The 19944-nt window shown below is 46.4% G+C and overlaps 1 protein-coding gene across 7 annotated transcripts in view; it reads left to right on the top strand.

The window, feature by feature from the left end:
• Positions 1-19944, top strand: part of NAV1 (neuron navigator 1) — a 950201-nt gene that overhangs the window by 346598 nt on the left and 583659 nt on the right. For 6 of the 7 annotated variants that reach the window (XM_069238908.1, XM_069238909.1, XM_069238907.1 and 3 more), the window contains one exon: positions 958-1656. The exons of the other annotated variant lie outside the window; for it this stretch is intronic. In XM_069238908.1, the coding sequence (XP_069095009.1) occupies positions 958-1656 (699 nt within the window). The remainder of the gene's footprint in view (positions 1-957; positions 1657-19944) is intronic. 7 annotated transcript variants of the gene reach the window in all.

The raw sequence follows: 19944 nt of genomic DNA on the forward strand, positions 1-19944 counted from the left end.
GAACGCACACCTCCCTCCCTAAACACTCAGTCACTTCCCTCGTAATTCCTCTTGTTACACACACACACGTGCAGTGACACGATCTCATTCCTTCCATCACACTTATTTTGTTTCCATTGGGGAACGGGCTCTCTCTTGCCTCACTCTCCCTTTTTGCGGGCACGCACTCCTTCCTCCACAGACGCACCGTTTCTCTCTCCCGAGCCCGCCATTCTCTCCACGCACACACGCCCACACACAATCCTTCCATACACGCAGTCTCGCATTCTCTCCCGCCTCGTCGCTCACTTTCTCCACACGCACAGATAATCTCTTCCCTTCCTTTGCTCTTTCCCTTCACGCGCGTTCAGACCCGCTCCCTCCATTTACACACGGTGTGCGTCCCTTCTCCCCCCTCGCTCGCTCACACACGCGCACGAACACCTCCCCCTCCGCTTAGAATAGAATAGCCTTTTTTCCCCTCTCGCTCGAAGTGTAGCATCTTGGAGGCAGGCAGAGGGAAGGGGGAGGTCTCTGCAGCCTCGGTGCTCATCGGGCGGGCAGGATGCTAAGAGCAGGGGCTGGTCCTGCTGCAGCGAGCCCACCAGAGCCCGGGCTGCAGCCAGCCCACTGTGCACAGCTGCACTAGCTGCAGCCTGCCCCCGTGCCCGCTGCAGTGGATGCAGCACGCCCCCGGTGCACAGCTGCAGCAACCAGCCCATCCGTGCACAGCTGCATTGACTGCGACCGTGCACCACCGCACCCCCTGCAGATCTGCAGTAGCGACAGCCACTGCACGACCTATCCCTTTGCTTAGACAGCAGGGCTTGTGATTGTGCTTTTGACTTGGTTCCCATTTTTATTTTTTGATTTTGTGTTTTCCCCTCTTCTCTTCTCCATTTCCACCTGCTGTGCTATCTTCTTTATTTTTCTTTTCCTATGCCTCGGACGCCGGGATTTTAAATGGTTGCGGCGCAGGAGGGATGCTTGGGACCAACCCGAAGGGAAGCCACAATGCCGAGGACGGGGCTGAGGGTCTGAAGGGCTACCAGAAGCCGGCGGCTGAGACCAAGGCCATGATGCAGAAGCGGGGCAAGGCGCCCGGCATCCAGCGGGCGGGCGAGCTGCGCGTCTTCAAGTCAGGCAGCATGGACACGAAGCTGCCCCCCAGCTCCAACCTGCGCAAGCAGAAGTCCTTGACCAACCTGTCCTTCATGACCGACGCCGAGAAGAAGATGCAGCTGTACGAGCCCAAGTGGTGCGATGACATGTCCAAGGCAGCCCAGGGCTACGGCCGCGGAGCGCCTAAGCTGCGCGATGGCCCCACTATCTCCAAGACTCTCTCCAAGTCAGAGCACTCCCTCTTCCAGGGCAAGCTAGCCCCTGGCCTGGGCAAGCCCCCGTTGGCACCGTCCTCCTCCAGTATTGGCAAGCCCAGCCGGATCCCCCGAGGGCCGTACGCCGAGGTGAAGCCACTCACCAAGGCCCCCGACGCGTGCGTGGCCGACGACGTGAAGTCAGAGGATGACATTCTGGCAAGCAAAGCGAAGGCCCAGCAGAACCAGAACCTGGCATCTGGGAAGGGCCAGGATGACAAGGCCTTCCTGAAGGTGGACCCCGAGCTGGTGGTGACGGTCCTGGGGGACCTGGAGCAGCTCCTCTTCAGTCAGATGTTGGGTGAGTCTTTCCAAGGCCCTTTCTTTTTATTGTTAATGTCTGCGACCTTTAACCTGCGGGAGGCAGAATCATATTAAGAGGGGTGCATGGCTGGGGTGTGTGTCTGGGACTAGGGTACCACTAATGGGGGAGCGTACTAACCATAGATAGATGGGGATGTTCCAACTTGAAGATGAATGCTTCATTACTGGTACCTCAGTGGGACCTGTGGGTGAGACATATTGTATAGGATGGACTTAGTTAAAATGAGTTTAGAACCCATATCCCTTATATCAAAATTGATCTGCAAGAGCTCAAAGTATGCAAATGGACTCAAGACATCATTTCCACCCACATCCTTCGTTAGGTCAAACGGACATATCCCACAGGCCCACTAGGCCTCTTGTAACCCTTGGAATAATGTGTAGAGGTATCCTCCGATGGCAGCCACTCTTGTCTGTGGGATGCTGCCACATGTTACATTTTGGTTATTTGCAGTATTGTGTTCTGTTGTTTACAGTTGTAATGCACCAAAACCCACATTAATACATAGAAAAGATGGATCTGTATTTCTAGTGTATGATCTCTTGACTGTGAAATTAATTGGTAGTCAGAGCCTTAATATGTTAGGACTATTTCATCTTTCAGCCTCTTTCTGAACACTTTTTATTTTTGGATGCTAAAACCTTTATTTGATTTTTTTAATGGCAGTAGTCGGTTTTTACAATGATCACTGTTTTTGAGTTATTGAAATATGAATGTCTTAGTGGCAGAGAACGATTGCTAGAGATTAACACCGTAATCCTGTTGACTGTTGAATGCATTGCTTAGTGATTTGTATTGGAGTCTGCTCAGTCAGTTGGGAGGCTTGTCCCCTTCATTGCCCTTGAATGCTGGATGGTACATGATTGTTTTATTCGGAGAGTGATTTCTTGGGCAGTCGCTCTGATTCTCTGCTGCACAGACTGGCCGCGTGGATTCTCTGGAGGGTGGTTTTCAGGGACCTTGCGTCTGTTATTGAGGGGTTATTCGGGTACCTTTGCGTTGTATTCTATGTGTTGCTAGCTGCGATAATCTGAGGAATATGTTGCACGATTCCCATTTTCTTCGAGGGAAGTGAATATTTCTGTGGAGATGGTTGCTTGGTTCCTGCCATTCCCTCTTACTGGAGATGAATGAGCATCTGCAGGGTGGGGGGTCCGCCCATGCCGTCAGTCTGGCAGCAGTCCCTCATGGGGGAGGGCAGCATCTTCCATTCCGCTCATTGTTGGAGACTGAACCTCTTAGGAGCACCCTACTATGGACTGCTCAGAGCTTGCATCAAACTGAATTATTTGAAGTAATATCAGTTGTTATTGTAGTCAATCTCATTTGTCATTTTCGAAATTACTAAGGTCGATCCTGCAGTGGTAGAACCTGTGGTCTACATCATTCAGCTCTCAGCAGCAGATCCATTAACACACCAAACCGCTGCCCACCATAGCCGGGCAGGACCTGGGAGCTGCTGCCATCTTAAGCGCTGCCCCTTGCCCAGCACTCCAACACTTGGTCTATTGGAACCAGTACACGGCGTGGTGCATGCTTGGGAGCTCCCAGCCCACAGGTCTGCACATCTACAGGCATTCTGCCTCTTCATGGGTGCATAAAACAGATTATAGGGAAATTGTGAGCCAAAGAGTTTGGTTACTGTGTCGTGCAGAACTGGTGACCGAGGGGCGACATGCTAGGAGGAGGATCATTGTGATACATGTAATATTTTGCACATGGATTTTACTGTCCTCCCTCACATCGGAAACCCAGATGGAGGTCTTGTGCTTTAATATTTCCAGGAAAATGTTTTATGATGAGAGATGGGGTTGTGCAGCACCATTGCCACACAACTAATGGAAGTGCCACTGATGTATAACATCAGCTTGGGGGCGGAAAGGACTTGTGAGTTTGGCAAATTGGTAACATTCACTGTTGGTGACTCAGTTGCACAATGAAGATTGTGGAGCGGTGGATCAAATCTCTAGTGAACCACTAAGAGATTGGAGAGCAGCACATGGAAACATCCCCACAGTTGGAAGATAGAAGAGCAGTGTAAGGGAGCGCAAGTGATCTAGATGAAGCTAAGGGAGCAGAAAGTGGGAGCTCTGCTCTAACATAGGGAGATCAGAGCCCAAGCTTTAGGACCTCCCCTCAACTGCAGATAGCTTTGGTAGCAGGGATATCAAAGGGCAGAGCATGGGAACTCAACTGAACTATAGGGAGATCAGAGAATAGTGCAAGGGAATGTAAAATAAACAGAGCTCAGATGAACCACAGAGAGATCGGAGAGCTGTGTGTAGGAGCTCAAACTGCAAAAAGGTTTGAGAGCATCACTTGTGAGCTCAGATGAAATAAAGGAAGATCAAAGGGCAGAACTCAATTGAACTAAAGGCAGCACAGGTGAACTAAAGGGAAAACATAATAGAACAAGGGAACTAAAGTGAACTAAAGAATGCTCAGATGAACTCTAAGAAGATCAGAGGGCAGAGCACGGGAACACACGTGAGCTATACTGAGGTTGGATGAACTACTGCAAGAAAACAAGGTATGCAAACTCAAGTGAACTAAAAGGAGCTCAGAACCATAAAGAGATCATACAGCAGAGCATGGGAACTCGGTTGTAATGTACGTAGATGAGATGGCCTATAGGAATATCAGAGAACAGTGCAAGGAAACTGAAATAAACTGAAATGAACTAAAGGGAGCTCAAAGGAACTATAAAGAGATCAGAGGTTAGAGTATGGAGAGTCAGATGAAGTCAATGGGAATCCGAGAACAGGAGGTAGTAGCACATGGGGGATCGGGAGACAGCGATGTGTGTATTTTGAAATATTGCTTTAAATCTCCTGTGTTGTGCATTTTCATTGTAAGTAGTCCTGGCACTTGCCCTGTTGTAGTCCTCGTGACAGACTCCTCCGGCTTCTGCATTAGTGCACTTTCTTGCTTGTCTGCTTTAATGTATTTCCTCTTATGCAGCTCTCAGGCTCCCAGTCTCGGCTTAAGAGCTCTGGCAAGTGCTGACCTGAGAGGGGGAGCTTCAGCTTACAAGGCGGGAGCCAGTGAGTGGGGCAGGGTGGGAGAAAGAGATGGGCAGTGAGGGTTCGGGAGGAGTGATACTGTGTCTTGGGCAAACGTGGGTGTAGAGCGGGAAGCGGACACCGCTGAGTCCGGAGAGCGCGTGCCTCATCACAGTGCACAGAACAGGAAATGCTGGAAAGAGATTAGAGTGGTGTAGGTCGTATGAAAAGTATGAGAATATTTTGAGGGCAGAACAAGGAAAGAGAAAAGGAAGGGATGTAAGTTAACTATTACTAAGAAGCCGAAGTAGAGCGCGAGGACAAGAGAGTGAGCGAGAGATGCTTGGGAATAAAGGGTTGACAAGGACAGAAGAAGGGAGAGAAGCAGCTGCTTGAGGCAGGGGTGAAAGGGGAGAAAATATGGGAGGGAGGAAACTGCTTGGGGAAGAGGACGGGTATAAAAGCATTGTGAGGTACTTCAGGAGAAAAGCAGATAGAGTTTCATCTGCAGGTAGTGGGTGGTTAGACGAGCATGAACAACCGATTTAAAAAGTGGGGTACCAGGGAAAGAAAGAGCTGCTTATGGGAAGGAACGAGGGAGAGATACAGAAAGAGAGAGAAAGAGAAAATTAGATTGACTGGGAGCTGCATTTGACAAAGAGGTAGGGAGAAAGAGGTCAGGCACGGGTAACACTAGGGAGGGGATGAAGTGCAATGGGGGGAGCGAAGGAGTGACTCGGGGAACCAGGACATCAAGGTCCATGTTCCATAAATTGCCCTGGGCACGTTCCCATGATGTCTGCACACGCGGGGCACTTTGGTATTGCAGAAGGGGCCACAGTTGCTGTAATTCATATAGCGCCAGCACTTATGTAGCACAGAATCCAACAGGGGCATTCTCTCATTTACAAATGAGGGGAACCCTTGCCTCTCTGCCTGAGCTATATTACCGACATTGGCGCAGAGGCAGAGAGGCAGTCAGGATGGCACTGATTGTATGCCACAAAGAGGAAGTGCATGGTCAGTACACCCCCGCTCATCTCTCACTCTGAAAGGGGCTCTAATGGGTCCCAGATCTCCCCAGACTTCCAACTGCAGGTGGGTGTAGTCACTCACCGCACTCACCTGCAGGGGATCTCTGCCCCCTTGAAAGTGCAGACGAGATTCCATCTGCCCTGAGAAAGACATACTGGCTGCTTGAAGCAGCCCGTCCAACTTTCCCTAATGGGCAGCGCAAGACCGCGGCTGCCCTGGGGCCAGTGCATTGCCATTAATGGGGTGCACTGTTCCTATTTGCGCCTGGTGCGCCTAGTTAGAGGTGGGCTGCACTGAAAGCATGGACCGTGCACCTTCAGTTAAATACAGCCCCGGGGGGTATATCACGATGGGCTGTGCTGACCCAGCGTAAAGCCAAACTGCAGTTTTTATGCGCCTGCAGTGGGCAAATGAATTCGTTTAATCTCATTTTCTGTGAGTTGGAGCTTGATTTTCAGGTAGTACATCTAGGAAACAATAAGCAAGGTTTTCCTTTATCTGTTTCTGAGCTCCGGTGTCGAAAATAAGATGCTACCTCGAGAAACATTCAGTTAAATGACTTTACACAGTGGAGGAGCTTAACAAGAGGCGCCATGCTCTGCACTAAGCCTGTGAAGCTCATCTTGAACTGCTGTTGTGAGTGTGGCAACAGCTGGATCTGAGAGAGACAGAGTAGCTGGGACCGAGTTCACCTCCTCTCCACTGACTATGTATACCCCAGTCCTTAGTTAAAAGACTGTGTTAGAGAGCAGGCACCGCGTCTCTCTCTGATGAGAGCCAGGCCTGGCTGTCTGAATACACAAATAACTGACCAGGCGAACATTTCCGCTCTGGACAAGCCAGCGACTGGGCTGCGAGGCACAAACCCAGAGATAATGTGATTTCGACCCATGGCTGGTGAGGCAGCCAGACCATGCAGAATACATGGAGGGATGGCCGGCGGGTCTGTGAGCTCAAGGCAGCCGCCCTGGGGATTCGGGGGGCGCCCCAAGGCGGTGTCCAGTGTGACGGGCTGGGCCTCCCCCTCGGGTGATTTAAGGTGATCGTTCATCGATGGCACATTTATAGCGCAGTGAAGGCTGTTTGACAATTGTCCCATGGAAGAGTGTCTGTGCCACTACAGAAAGCACATGGTGTTGGAATCTGGTCACGGGGTTCATGGGTGACCTGGGGGGGGGGGGGGGGGGGTGCCGGTAAACAGGGAGAGAGAGTGTGTTGTGTGATGAGTGTCTGTGCGCGGTTGATTGGCTTAAGCCTAGTTCTGCGATGTATATTTGCACACCATGAGATCCAAGTGCTGTGGTCCATGTTAAGTGTCACTTGTATAGCGCCTAGCTGACACTAGCCTGGTGTTATTGGACTCTGTCCAGAGTGATTACAGGGGACATGCATATTTGGTCTTAGATGCGCGTGGTTGACCTAGATGGGAAGAGCTGGGTGAGGTACGTCAGGTCCTGACACGTGGTCTGTTGGTGTATCGCTGTTCGTTTGCTTGCTCAGTGTTAAAGAGGACGTGAACGATAGATCGTACTTCATGAAGCAATATTTTACCTGAAAAGTTATTTCGTTCTTGACTGTCATTATGAGTTCTTGTCTGTAAAAAACAGCATCCTGTTGTGCCTCGTAGGTTATTAGTTTCATGTAGTTTTCTTAGTACTGCCTAGGTATTAAGAAACAAAAAAAAAGGTGAAGAGCCATGTTTTTATGGCCTTCCAAAAAGCAAGATGGTTTTCTAGTTTCCTTATCTGGGTGGGTAGGGAATTCCACAACATGCTCAATTGAACTGAGAAAGTAGGTCGCCTGTGTTTCTTTGAACATAATATGATTTATGCAATATAGACTTCTGCCTTCGTGCCAAGAATGCATGTCTGCACAGCCATAAACTTCAGGCTAAGTGCCTGTGTAATGTGATCTCCAAGCTGTGTGACATACAGTTGTGTGTTTGTCAGCAGTCAGTTCTCCAGTCTCTGTGCCTCTGTGTGTGTGTGTGTGTTTTAGCCATCTCCTGTGTGTGTGGCAGAAAGAGGACCGCCGACACTGTGTGTGTGGGGGTGGGTGTACTGTGTGCATGTGTACCATGGACTTAAGGCAGTGTGTAGTGCGTGCCTCTGTGTGTGTGTGTACATGCCGCATAGACTTTAGTGTGTCTTCAACACTTATGACTGTGTTTCAAGGATTAAAGTTTTAATAGTGTAAACATTCATTGTAACTCTCATTTAAGACACCCAAATTGTATGCAGTGCTGTACAAACATGATGTAAGCCAGTAAAATGTCACTGCACAAAGCGCTCAATAAGGGCACCAAAAAACAGACTAACACTAAAAGCCATGGAACCTATCGAGCTCTTTGCTGGTGCCCCCTAGGTTGATCCAAGCATGAAAGTTCCCCCCCACACGGGGGCTCTGTGGAGTCTGCACGTTAGATTGTCGCTCTGCTTGTTACAGGACGGTTTATTAGACAGTCACGCAGTGATGCCCCCACACCCACCCTTCAGGAAGCAGATACCGAGCACTGTGGAGTGTGTCACACTGTCTGTTTCAGAGTAGTGATTTAGTAAAGAGTGATAGCAGTGCAAGGGCGCGTCTTTGACTCTTATTCCTGTTTCTTGGTTCATTCTTTACAGTGTCATCAACTAACCATGCTCTTTACCTACTCCTAGACACGGGGATCCACATTCCCACAAAACCACAGGTACAGATGGGCGAGAATACCCTCGCAAGAGGCAATTCTTGATGGGTTTCTTATTAAATTGGTAATCTCGGTCAGGCCACTCTTCATTGGTCAATGCTGCTTCTTCCTGTCCTTCTATAATCTCGGTCACCACCCCCATCAATTTATTGTCAATTACATTTTGAGGAGTAGGCACAGAAGCTCTGGTGCAGAGGTTTGAATTTGCCAATTCTCCCTTGCCCCGTGCCAATGCTTGCCTTGGTATGGACTGTGGGGGCTGCAGCCTCCTCTAGCACATGATGTGGTGTGCTTGGTTAAAGCTGTTACCTTCTGGAAGCACTGAAAGATCAATTACCCACAGCACATTTTGACTTGTGATGGTGTGTGCAGTGTTTTCACATCTCATCACCAGCGCTATTCTCAGAAAGGCCGACGGTGAACACACACTAGAGGTTTCACTTCTTCAGACTTTGAAGCAAAAGCTGAAAAGGAGCAGACCGCACCAGGTATGTGTGCAGTGAGTACACTAGGTGTGAAGAGTAGAGATGTATTAGTGTGTTAGTAGTAGACCGGTGCATCATGAGTTATGAGGCCTCTCTGTATTTAGGAGAAACTTCAGAGTGGTAGAAGAAAGTCTACCACGTGGGACTACCATGACTAAGGACAGAGTTTTGGTATCAGGAGGCTTGGTGTACCTGGAAGATTGCCAGCACAAATACATTTGCTGTGGAGGAGGGCAGCAGAGTTTATTCCTGAAGTCAAAGAGATACAAGTTCTGCAGTTAATGCGGCATAATCAGTTTTGCACTGTGTGCCTCTGGGTTTTCGCCCAGGTATGGAGGTGGCATTGCATCGTGCTTGTTAGGTTTGTCTCCAGGTATCGTTCATTTTTGGGAGCATGTAGCAATGAACAAGATAAAACAGCATGTTTTTTCTCACGACCTATAATTAAGGATTTCAACCTTTTGCCCATGTACAATATTCACCAGGTGTTTCCCAGTCAATTGTGTGTGCTGAAAGAAACCCCAGAGTGTTGTAATTCTGCAAACATCTGAATGAACACAATAGAGCGTTGTCCGTCTGGTGACCTGTAGTTGTACACTTGATTCTGGTCCAGGTAAGAAGAGCGTAAGGACATTTAACTGAACAGCTAGCGGAACTCAACACAATCAGACTGCGGTGCAGAGAAACCTGAGGTACAGCAGCAGGGTTGAAGTTGCTGAAGTAGATGTCACCTGGAAGTAGAAAACGAACAACGATGAGAGAAAACAGGCATACATGAGACAGATGCAGATTAACCATTGAGAAGGTCTGGTAACTGATGTAGAACAATCACATGCAACAAAGAGACACAGACATAGGATACTGACAACACAAAAGGGAAAGCACAAGGCCTGTACGACATCCACCAGTAAAATCAGGATTAATTTAACACTACCTGTAGCTACAACAAAGTGCCCACCATATACTGTATAGTAGGAGTTCAGAGTTGGGTGGCACACTGCAATTCTAGGTAGCATACTAGTGTTATCAGTCTGAGCCCCCTTTGTTGCTGCGTACAGATTTGGAGGTAACTCAATAAGCTGTGTTGCCCATCAGAAGCTAGTAAGCAAAATAGTGGCACACAGACGACATCTTTGAATGCAGTACAGGAAGTCATATAAATCTGAGCAATCTACACAGCAGTGATGCAGAAAGCAAACAACGCATAAACAAATCAAACTGTCGCATGTTGGTCACAAGTGGGAACATTTGTGACAGTGGAAGCCTGAATCACATCATTGATACGGTGTTGTGGAGCATTGTGAGAACAGCCTTGAGATACAACACTGTGACACTTCCTCACGTGACACCCGTAATATTTTTGTACATGTGAGTATGTCTCACTGGAGGCAGTGACGCTCACCTAATCCTTGTCTGGCAGACGTCAGGGAGTAGCTTCTACAAGGCACAAGTGCTGTTTTGTCATTGCTGAGTGGGGTGGCTCTATATGCTTAGTTATTTTCTTTTTTTTTTAAACACACACATTTTTGTGAGAACACCAAGTTTTATATGTGCTACTTTGGGTGGGTGTTCATATGGAAAGAAATACTTTTGCGATACTGTTCATTGCGAGACCACCATTTTTCCATCTGTACACAATTATAAACACGCTTGTATACCTTTCACCCATGGTCGATCCCTGTCAGGTAAGTAGTGCGGTGGACACCGGTAATGCAGCGCGCATAGCACACATTCAGTATCAGAGTTCTCACAAGACATTTCTGCTCGAAGGACCTCTCCTTTGAGACAGAACTACGCAGTCACTGTAGACATAAGAAAAACAGGAAATGACGCAATCTACAGTTAGCCCTATAGCCAGAGTCTACACCAGAGTATGTGTCTTTTAATAATGACTATGCAGGGCTCTAGTGCCAAACTATATCAGCATCACATCCGTCAGGAACAGAAGACAAAGGTCCTGCATGTGTAAGGAGCAGTCTAGCCTAGTCAGTGAGTTAATAGTGCAGTAGATGCCAGAGAAGAAATCCATCCCTGTAAATCAAACTTTGAAGACTTATTCTTCCTGCATGTTAGAGCCAAATCTTTAGTTGTGGCTTTATAAACAGATGATGAATCAAAAGCAGAGAGAGGCTGTAGAGTGTTCTTTACTGTCCCCCTTCAGAGCTGTGTGTGTCTGTCTTTCCTACCAGGGTGAGGCTGTGAGTGGAAGGCTGCATCACTTAGAGCAGTCTAGTGCTTTGAAAGACTATATGACCTCGACAGTCTAGGGCTGTCAAAGATTACCCAGGGCGGTGTGAGACTGTAAGAGAGTTAAACAAAAAGAAAGCGAGACTGTCTGGGTGTCTGGAGTAGTCTGGGGAGAGGCTTAATTACTCAGTTTGAGGTGGTGGGATAGTCACTCAAAGCCGTAGGAGGCTGGGGGGCGGAGAATCATTCAGAGCAGTCTGTGGCTATGAATCACGGTGGTCAGTCTGAAGATGGAAAGTCTATATTACTTAGTTTCTAAGAGAATGAAACCCACAGAACAGTCAAGAGGTGTGTGACCCCAAATAACTTGGATTAGTCTGAGTCAGTGGGAGAGGGACCACTTGGCGGCAGTTTTTGGTGCAGTGAAAGGCTCACACTTGGTGCACTCTGAGGCTCTGTGAGAATGAAACTCTTACTTATATATGTGTGACATGTATTTGTACTTGTATTGCACAAAATGAAGATGTATAAAGCGGTCACTCGACTAATTCTGAGGTGGATTCAGTAGAAGTAACTTCAGGTGCGAATCTTTGATAAGTTGGAAAAGACCAGAACCTTCTCAGGTGTGTGGTCAGAGCAGTCTAATACTGTTAGTGACTACAGAACCCCCATGAGGCGTGTCCATGTTATGGGAGACATGAGACATGTCACATGGAAAGGTATGAGGCCGTGTGAGATGGTGCTACTTTGAGCAATCCAAGGCAGTGGGAGACTCCTTCTGTGAACTTTTTAGGCCCGTGTGAGACCGTTTCACTTGTAGAGTTTGGTGTACGTTGGTGCTATTTGGAGCAATATGCACTCGTGATACATGCGAGCACTTGAGGCAGTTATAGGCTGTGCTAGGCTCTCACACTCAACTGTTATGGGCTGTGCCACAAAGAGTCAATTGAAACAGCCTGACATTGTAGTAGTATAATGAGGACCATTCAGGTGTTGCAAGAATGGGCAGTGCCAAGAGGAGCCTCTGGCTGTGAGCAAGATGTACCGATTGATGCAGTTTTAGAATGCATGATGGGAGGCATCTCTTGCAGTAGCGAGGCTTTGGGACAGAATTTTACCTGGAGCAGTGTGTGGTGGCCCCAAAGAGTAGCAGCGTGAGGTTGAGCAAGACGGTCACTACTAGCAGCCAAAGACTGTGGGGAGTGTGTCACTATGAACAAGCTGAATCTTTGGTGGGACAGTCTGAAACTACCACGTGGAGAAGTGGGATGTACAATGAGTGTCGCTTGGAACACTCTGGGTGCCTTAGAATATCCCACAACTGTGCTACATTGTGGGGTCCAAGGCCTTGACTCTACCTCAGTCATTCAGTGACCCACGTGTGCCAGGGAACATGGTAAAAATAGGCATCGATTTGTTACATCACATTCCTATGTAAGGGTCTCCTAATTATCCAATGTCACATGCTAAATTTTCAAGATGCTCTCGTTTGCATTGCAATTACATTACTGAAGCGAGAAACAATGCTTGTTCTCTCCTGCTGTGAAGTAACACTTCTTACTGAGGAGCCCACGCGATGATAGAAAAATGAAATGAGATTGACAAACTTAAATCCCACAAGTGGCAGACGCGACAGAAGAGACAATAAGAAGAGACGGAAAGGAAATAGGACAGTATTATGCTAAATGTGAGCAGAGAAACTGAGTTCATGATATTGTGACGCGTAGAGAGGTAAACAAGATGAAAAAATCAATAGAAGTGAAACGCAAAGGAAAAGCAGAACAAAACAGATAGTGACTGTCACCAAATGGCTATATAATACATCTATAATACATTCCTCAAAACAAGAATCTTTAAACTTCAACAGATGCTAAAGCAGGGTATGGAAATAAAGAAAATATAAAGAATAATGGAGTGACACTATAAATGAACAACATCAAGAAAGGAAATAGATTGAACACAAAATTGGTAACATGAATTAAGGAGAATAGCGGCAATGTCAGAAGACACAGCGTTATCTTAGACCTTGTTCTCGGAAGAGCACCATTTAGATTTCCATATTGTATTGTATTGTATTGTATTGTAATAGTATTTATATAGCGCTTACTACCCCTGACGAGGTGTTGAAGCACTTTTTGGCGAGTAGCACGCTACTCCAGAACTCAAAAGGAATTAGTGGTGGACTAGAATATGGAAATATGAGTACAGTTTTAATATTATTATGAGTTAATTTCAGCCGCGGATATGTGAGTTTGTTAGTTGGATTGAATGGAGTAATGGAGGGGTGGAGGAGGGAAGAATCCAGAAGTGTTAATTGGGAGTTTATGGTAATAGGATTTAGGATTGGGATGAGTAAAGGAGGGATGGAGGAGGGAAGAGTATTTGGAAAGGGTTAGGGAAATCATAGAAACAGGATGTGTTTTGGATGCGTTAAAGGTGAGATAAATGAGGGAGACTAGTAGGGTTGTTTGGGAGATCATGGTAGTAAACTGAGGTTTGGGTGAGTTAGATGTGGAAGAGGAGGGAAGAGCTTAGGGAAGGTTATTTAGGAGATGAAAGTAGTAGAATGGATTTGGGATGAGTCAGAGTGGGAATGGAGGATAGATTGATAGAGTCATGACATATGGTGATGGGTAGACAAAGTGTGATAAATGAGAGCAGGGATTAGTATCTAATATAACAACTTATCTAGGAGCTATGCAATGACCTATGATCTATGAACATGATAGGCATAGAATAACATATACAAATGTATATATACACACACACACACATACATAGACACATGAATACACACACATATGCACACATATATGTACATACATATACATATTTAAACCAGGAGTAAATATACATTAAACAGGTTTAAAGAGTATGTGTGTAAATTTATTGTTATGACATAGTAGCAATACATATTTTCGAAAGAACTATATATAACTAGAATATACACATAATCAGATAAAAAATATTTATCAACCTAGGCATATGCACGTAGTGCGGGAGAATCTGATTTTGTCTATCTGCACAAAATGCAACTTTGATAATTCCCTGCTGGCCAAAATGTGCACACACTATTTGGCAGCATATGGCTTCATTCCATCAGATGTTTTAAAATCCATTAAGTTAAGCATTGTTGTCAACCCAATGGAGACAGTACTCTGTTGAGGGTTGATGGGGTCAGCTCTCTTTTTCCGTGATCTAAAATCCATTTTTCACCGCTGCTTAGAAAGAAATGCATTTCGAAAATGTTCTGTCCTCGCATCAGGAAACGAAAAAAACACTGATGCAACTGGGATTATAAAGTGGAACACGTACGGTATAGGTAAAATTATCTATCCTAGTGAATTTGCATGTAACTCAAATGTAAATTTGGAACTTAATTCCTTGAGCTTCTGATGGCTTTTTGATTGCTTGATTCAGATATCCATTTTGAAATTGTGGACCACATTAATTAGTGGTACTGTTATATGTTGGTGCCCGCCCGCATAAACCGTTTCTGAGCCTCCTTAAAACAAAAGTATAGAAAATGAGGCCACCTTCTGTGTAAAGATATATGTATCAACGAGTCTAGAGTTCTGTATGGTGGATTACAAGCACCCCGTCTAACCACAGTACTCATCGTTAGACAGTCACCAAAGGCACACAGAAGACGCTCACCCCAGTGGCCTGTTTATTCCATTACAAGAACTCCTATCTACTCCAGCCCTCGTTTTCTGCCATGTTTGTGACTGTGCAAGTACACCCACTCATAGCTGCCCGAATCGCTGTGATGATTACACATTTCACAGAGGAGACAAACACTACATTCGAGTGACTCCGTAATTCCCAGAGTAAATAACCCCTTTGACTGCTATGTAGGCACTCCCATTTCTCCAGTCTAAGGAGTATTGGCATATAACTATTCATAGAGGAGGCAAGTGCCAGGCTAGGCATTGTGAAGGAATGCCAGCTGTTCAGAATACCCTGCATTACCCAAAGGGACAGTTTATCACTTGTAGGAATTCGCGGCCCTAACGTGGGCTGCAGGCGTCTGGGCAGACATCTGAGTCAGTAACCACGCCTGAAGCTAGCCTTGAGTCATTCCAGGCCCCCAGCGTGCTCCTCGTTGCTCTTCCAGTGAGCTGGGGGTAGGGGTTCGAGTGTATGACTGCAGGAGTGAAGCAGCAACGAGCACACACCAGGTCCTGCAGCCAGAGCCTTCCTTGTTTGGTGATAATGTTTGTTTGACAGTTTATATTCAAGCATCAGCATTTATGATGGGCGGATGTGCCAAGGCCGATCAACTCTTCTTGTAAGAGGAACCGCTGGCGGGCCTTGCTTTGACAAAAGCGGCCTGCGGTGTCTCCTTGCCAAGGGCGCCTGCTCCCTGCATTTGGTGCCCAGTAGGAATCGTAAGGGCGGTGCCTGGGCTTTCTGAACAGCATTTAGCTTTCTATATTATTCAGATCTTTACCAGTCTTCAGATGGTGTCTCTATTCAGGCAGCGTTTACAGTTTGCTTGTATTCTTTCCTCCGTTGTCAGGACAGCATCAGATCAGCTCTTCCAAGATATTCCGGGCGAGGTCTCTGCTGGGACATCCTGCATGGTGCTGCTGTACTCCAGTACGCCTCTTCCTCCTTTGTGTTTCTGCTGGATCTCAGCGCTGCCACGGAGGGTGGCAGGAGAATACTCGGTGGCGCAACTAAACTCGAGCCCCCCACCTCCCCACCCCCCAATAGTACACGGAGGCCCCTCCTCCGGACTCACGCAGGCGAGCGTACTGTGCTGATGGGCCCCCTGAAGCTCGGGGCCCTCCGCACCGCGGGGGATGCGGGGGCCTTTGTTACACCACCGAGAGTACTGAAAAGCTTTACATTACCACTCGATGTCCAAGTACGTCACAGAGCGGTGATATATAGTGAGTGTTTTCCAGAAGAGAACCTTGTGTCTCCACAGCTAATCGTCCAACTCTGGTTATTGTGATCCGGATGCGCTTCTTGGGGGGGGGGGGGGAATATGCCATTCAAGCCCCTGCAGAGCATTCATGTGTTTATGAGTGCTCTCTCCATTAAAGAGATTGAGTGAATGAACTAGCAAACTCACTGGAGTGCACACATGGCTTAGCATATAGAAACTACACTCATAGGCAGGACCAAGTGCCGATGAGGACATTTAACTTAAGCAGAGTTTTTTGTTCCTTGGAAAAGGCAAAACCCCTTTGGTCCGGGCAGAGGGTAGTAGGTTATAATCTTCAGAGGCGTGGATGCCCGGCACCACACATCACCTACCTCTGAAGGCAGATGCGGTTATTTCAGTACCAAGAATCACTTCGCTGTGCGGAATGGGAGAATAAGCGAAACATATTGATGTTGTGGCTACATGGGTCATTGACAGCTTTGAATGAATGTTGCTCTACTACTTGCGTTTGTAGCGCTTCCTGCTTATCAAGCCCGGTGGGTGGGGAGAAGGAAAAAGAGGAAGACTCCACATCTGGACAGGATTACACAAGAGGCAGTGGTATTCTTGTCAAGAGGAATTGAGGAACATACTACTTCTGCAAACTAACACAAGAGAAGTGAAGTTTCATAGTCTATTTTGGAGTTTCAAACAATAGCTAATCACCTCAATGGCATAAAAGTGACAAAATTAATAAATTAATAAACATAATGGGTGGTGGGGAAGTTGGAAACTCATACTGTGCAAAATGAAGGAAATTTACAAAGGCCAATTTCCTCTGTGCAAGTATGATCACAGTCACAAACAAGCGTTGGCATAGCCAATATGTCTCGCCTTTGGGACCTTATAAGTGTTTAGTCATGCAGCCCATTATCGCCCTCTCACATGCCCACATACTCCAACAACACATAGAATGTTGGGACCAGTAAGGCCAATCTTATAAGGAGAAAAGTGAACAGACAAACCCTACTCTTGTTGGCTAAAATAACAGACCCGGAAGAAGCTCAGCTTCAGACATTGGTCAACCTAAAATCTAAGCAGTGTGCAGAAAGAAAAAAACTGTCTAAAACTGTTAACAACCACAGATAATATTTGCCTTTTTGGTGCTAATGTGGTACACTGAGGGGAAACGATGCTTAAATGGTGGCTAATTAGCAGTTTTAGTGTCAGTGGATTAAGATTCCCAGGTTAATCCAGGTCCTACAGAATGTAGCATTTCAAGCCTTAGCTGGTTTGTATTCAAGTCCTTGCTTGTATGCAGCACAGTATCCCACTACCCTGGAGAACACATCGTGTGCAGCCTCAAAGGACAGCCTGAGTCAATCTGATGTACGCATATGGCACTAGTGCGCACGCTTGACAAAAGCAATTGCATATGCCTCTTTTGCTTGTTTGGCCCAGCCAGCTTGCCTCCATTCTTCTATACAAAATGCAGAACCATCTACAAATAAGGGTTACAACATTTCCAGGGACATAATTAAATGTTGGAGTGAAAGGACGGGAGTAAGGTGTGCGCTTTTACGGCAAGGTTGTCCCCATTGTGTATCAAGTGTCAAGTTAGTCCAATTTTAAATATATTTGGTGCCTGCCGTACACTAGTGTTGATCACCTTGTAATAATTCATGGGTTTAGATGTAAAATTTGGTTGAGCATAGACAAAGACATAAGAAAAGCGCCCCTTTGGCAGATAAATGTGCACATTTAAATACATCAAGGCAATATAACGATACCCTTGTACAAACGACCACAATAAAAGAAACTCAAACCAAAAACATGAATACAAAATATTGGGGACATCCTCCAAGAATGCAATTAACAGACTTCCCAAGCACAGAATGAAAGTCTTGGCTCCCTATCACATGTGACTTAATGATCTAGCACTAACATGTAAACAAACCACTGTTTGAGTTGGACCACAAGAACATGAAAAACCCAGAATCAGTATGCAGAAAGTGAATACTTACCAGGAGAGATCAGACGGTTAAAAAAGTAAGACTTCTGGCGACAAAGCAAACCCTTGAATGTCACCATTCTGGCTGCAGCACTTAACAAATTAAAATGCAGCTAATTTTACTAAAAATACCCCTTACTAGAAGGTGCGTGCATGTCTGAGGCGTTTTACTGGGTTCCAAAATAATCCAAGTGTAAAAACATTGAAGATGCCTTCAGCCTGGCGAATACTAATTGCAAAGCACCTGGTAGTCCTTCAAAATCCATTGGAATAAAGAGGTTTTAACTAGCCAAACTTCATCTTATAACATTTCTCTTCTTTGAGAACAGAGCTGTGACTTTGGCACCAGAAGTCTTGCGGACACTTGTTGGGGAAACTGAGCTATATTGCAAGAGTAGCTTAAACCATTTCAGGCATCACTGTGTGCAATCTTCTGTGTCCCTTCCACAATGTCTTGGGTTGGGATAGAAGTGAACTCTGTGCTATGAGTCCAACATGACAATCAACAGCGGCAAGGACTCTACAATAATCACTAAACATGAATTATCCTCTGGCTACCAAAGATGTTTGGTAACTCCCTGCACCAGTGTGTGCCCACCTCGTAAAAATATCAGTGGAACACCTAATCCAGGTACAGAACGAGGGAAGGGGCAGAAGGAAGGGCAGCTGCACAAATGGCAGAGAGTGGGCAGGAAGGGACAGGCCTCCACGTGCCTGCAGAGTAACATACTGATGGGAAGGAAGGAGTAACAAGCACTGTTAAAGTCAACACGAGCAGCAAGGGTACTCCCCCAAGGATCATCCCCACTCAGTGCAATTCCAAACAGATCACTTGGTTGTAAATTAAAGGGACTGCATGGAAAGTGGGCAGAGCACAAGGATTTAAAGGCACAGGCACTTCTAACTAAATGGAAATAAATTAAATAACCAGCATTGGAATGAACAGAAGTGTATTGTTATTAGCGCAGACCAGAACGTCTTACCTTGTGCTTTTAGATATTGTGCCAGAGCTCAGAGCTGCCGAAGTTACAGCTGGAAGTAGAAAGCAAGGTGTGCTTCTGCTGCTTGTGCTCAGCGCTCAGCTCATCTGCTACGGAGCTCTGTAAATTAAAAGTTGAAGCATTTGATCCGTTGCCGGCAGGAGGCGGAAGCCATTTTAGGCAGCTTGCTCTGTTTTAGTTGCAGGTGCTGTGCAGGATAAAAAGAAAGGTGCACAGCCTCCGCTAGCGGCCGTCATGCTGTGATGAAGCACAGATGTAAAATTAAAGCACTTGTTCCATTGCCGGCAGCAGGTGGAAGCCATTGTAGGCAGCCTACTCTGTTTTGGCTGCTGGCTCTGTCCCGAAATAAAACAAGTGAGAAGAGGAGGATGCAGCTGCAACCCAAGGAGAGGGAGTGAAGAGTGAGCATCAGTGAAAGATAAGGAGCAGTGTCCGTAAAGCAGGCACTGCACTGAGCCAGGAAAAAAGTTGTTCAGTTAAAAAAATAAGTTGGTGAACAAACAGTAAACTAACAAACACAACTGTGGCATTAAGAAGAGGTGGGAGGGAGAAATGCCATATTGCAATATAAGCAACTATGGTGCTCAAGCGGAACACAGGCAAACAGTAACAGAGCAGGAAGCAAAAAAAGAAATATTCCCCTAAAGAACAGATAAACAACCATACGTAAGAATGCCATACTTAGTCCCTGCTCCGTGGGAGGAACAGAAGAGAAAAAGGAGGGACAAAGAGGCAGGACTGACCACTAGCGAGTAAGGATTTCTAAAGGACACTTACATAGACAAATGAAAAGCAATGGCAAGCAATGAGCAGAGTTGAACCCCTCAAAGCATATACAACAGGTCGCTAAGTTACAGTGCAAGCGCTGCCTAGGCTTGACCTAAAGAGGGTATGAGCTGTGATTGATGAAATCAAAAGGGCCACTTATACACTGGGAAGTCCCCAGGATGGAAACTCCAATAACGGATGGAAAGCAGT

The sequence above is a fragment of the Pleurodeles waltl genome, chromosome 6, assembly GCF_031143425.1.
Source record: "Pleurodeles waltl isolate 20211129_DDA chromosome 6, aPleWal1.hap1.20221129, whole genome shotgun sequence".
NCBI lineage: Eukaryota > Metazoa > Chordata > Amphibia > Caudata > Salamandridae > Pleurodeles > Pleurodeles waltl.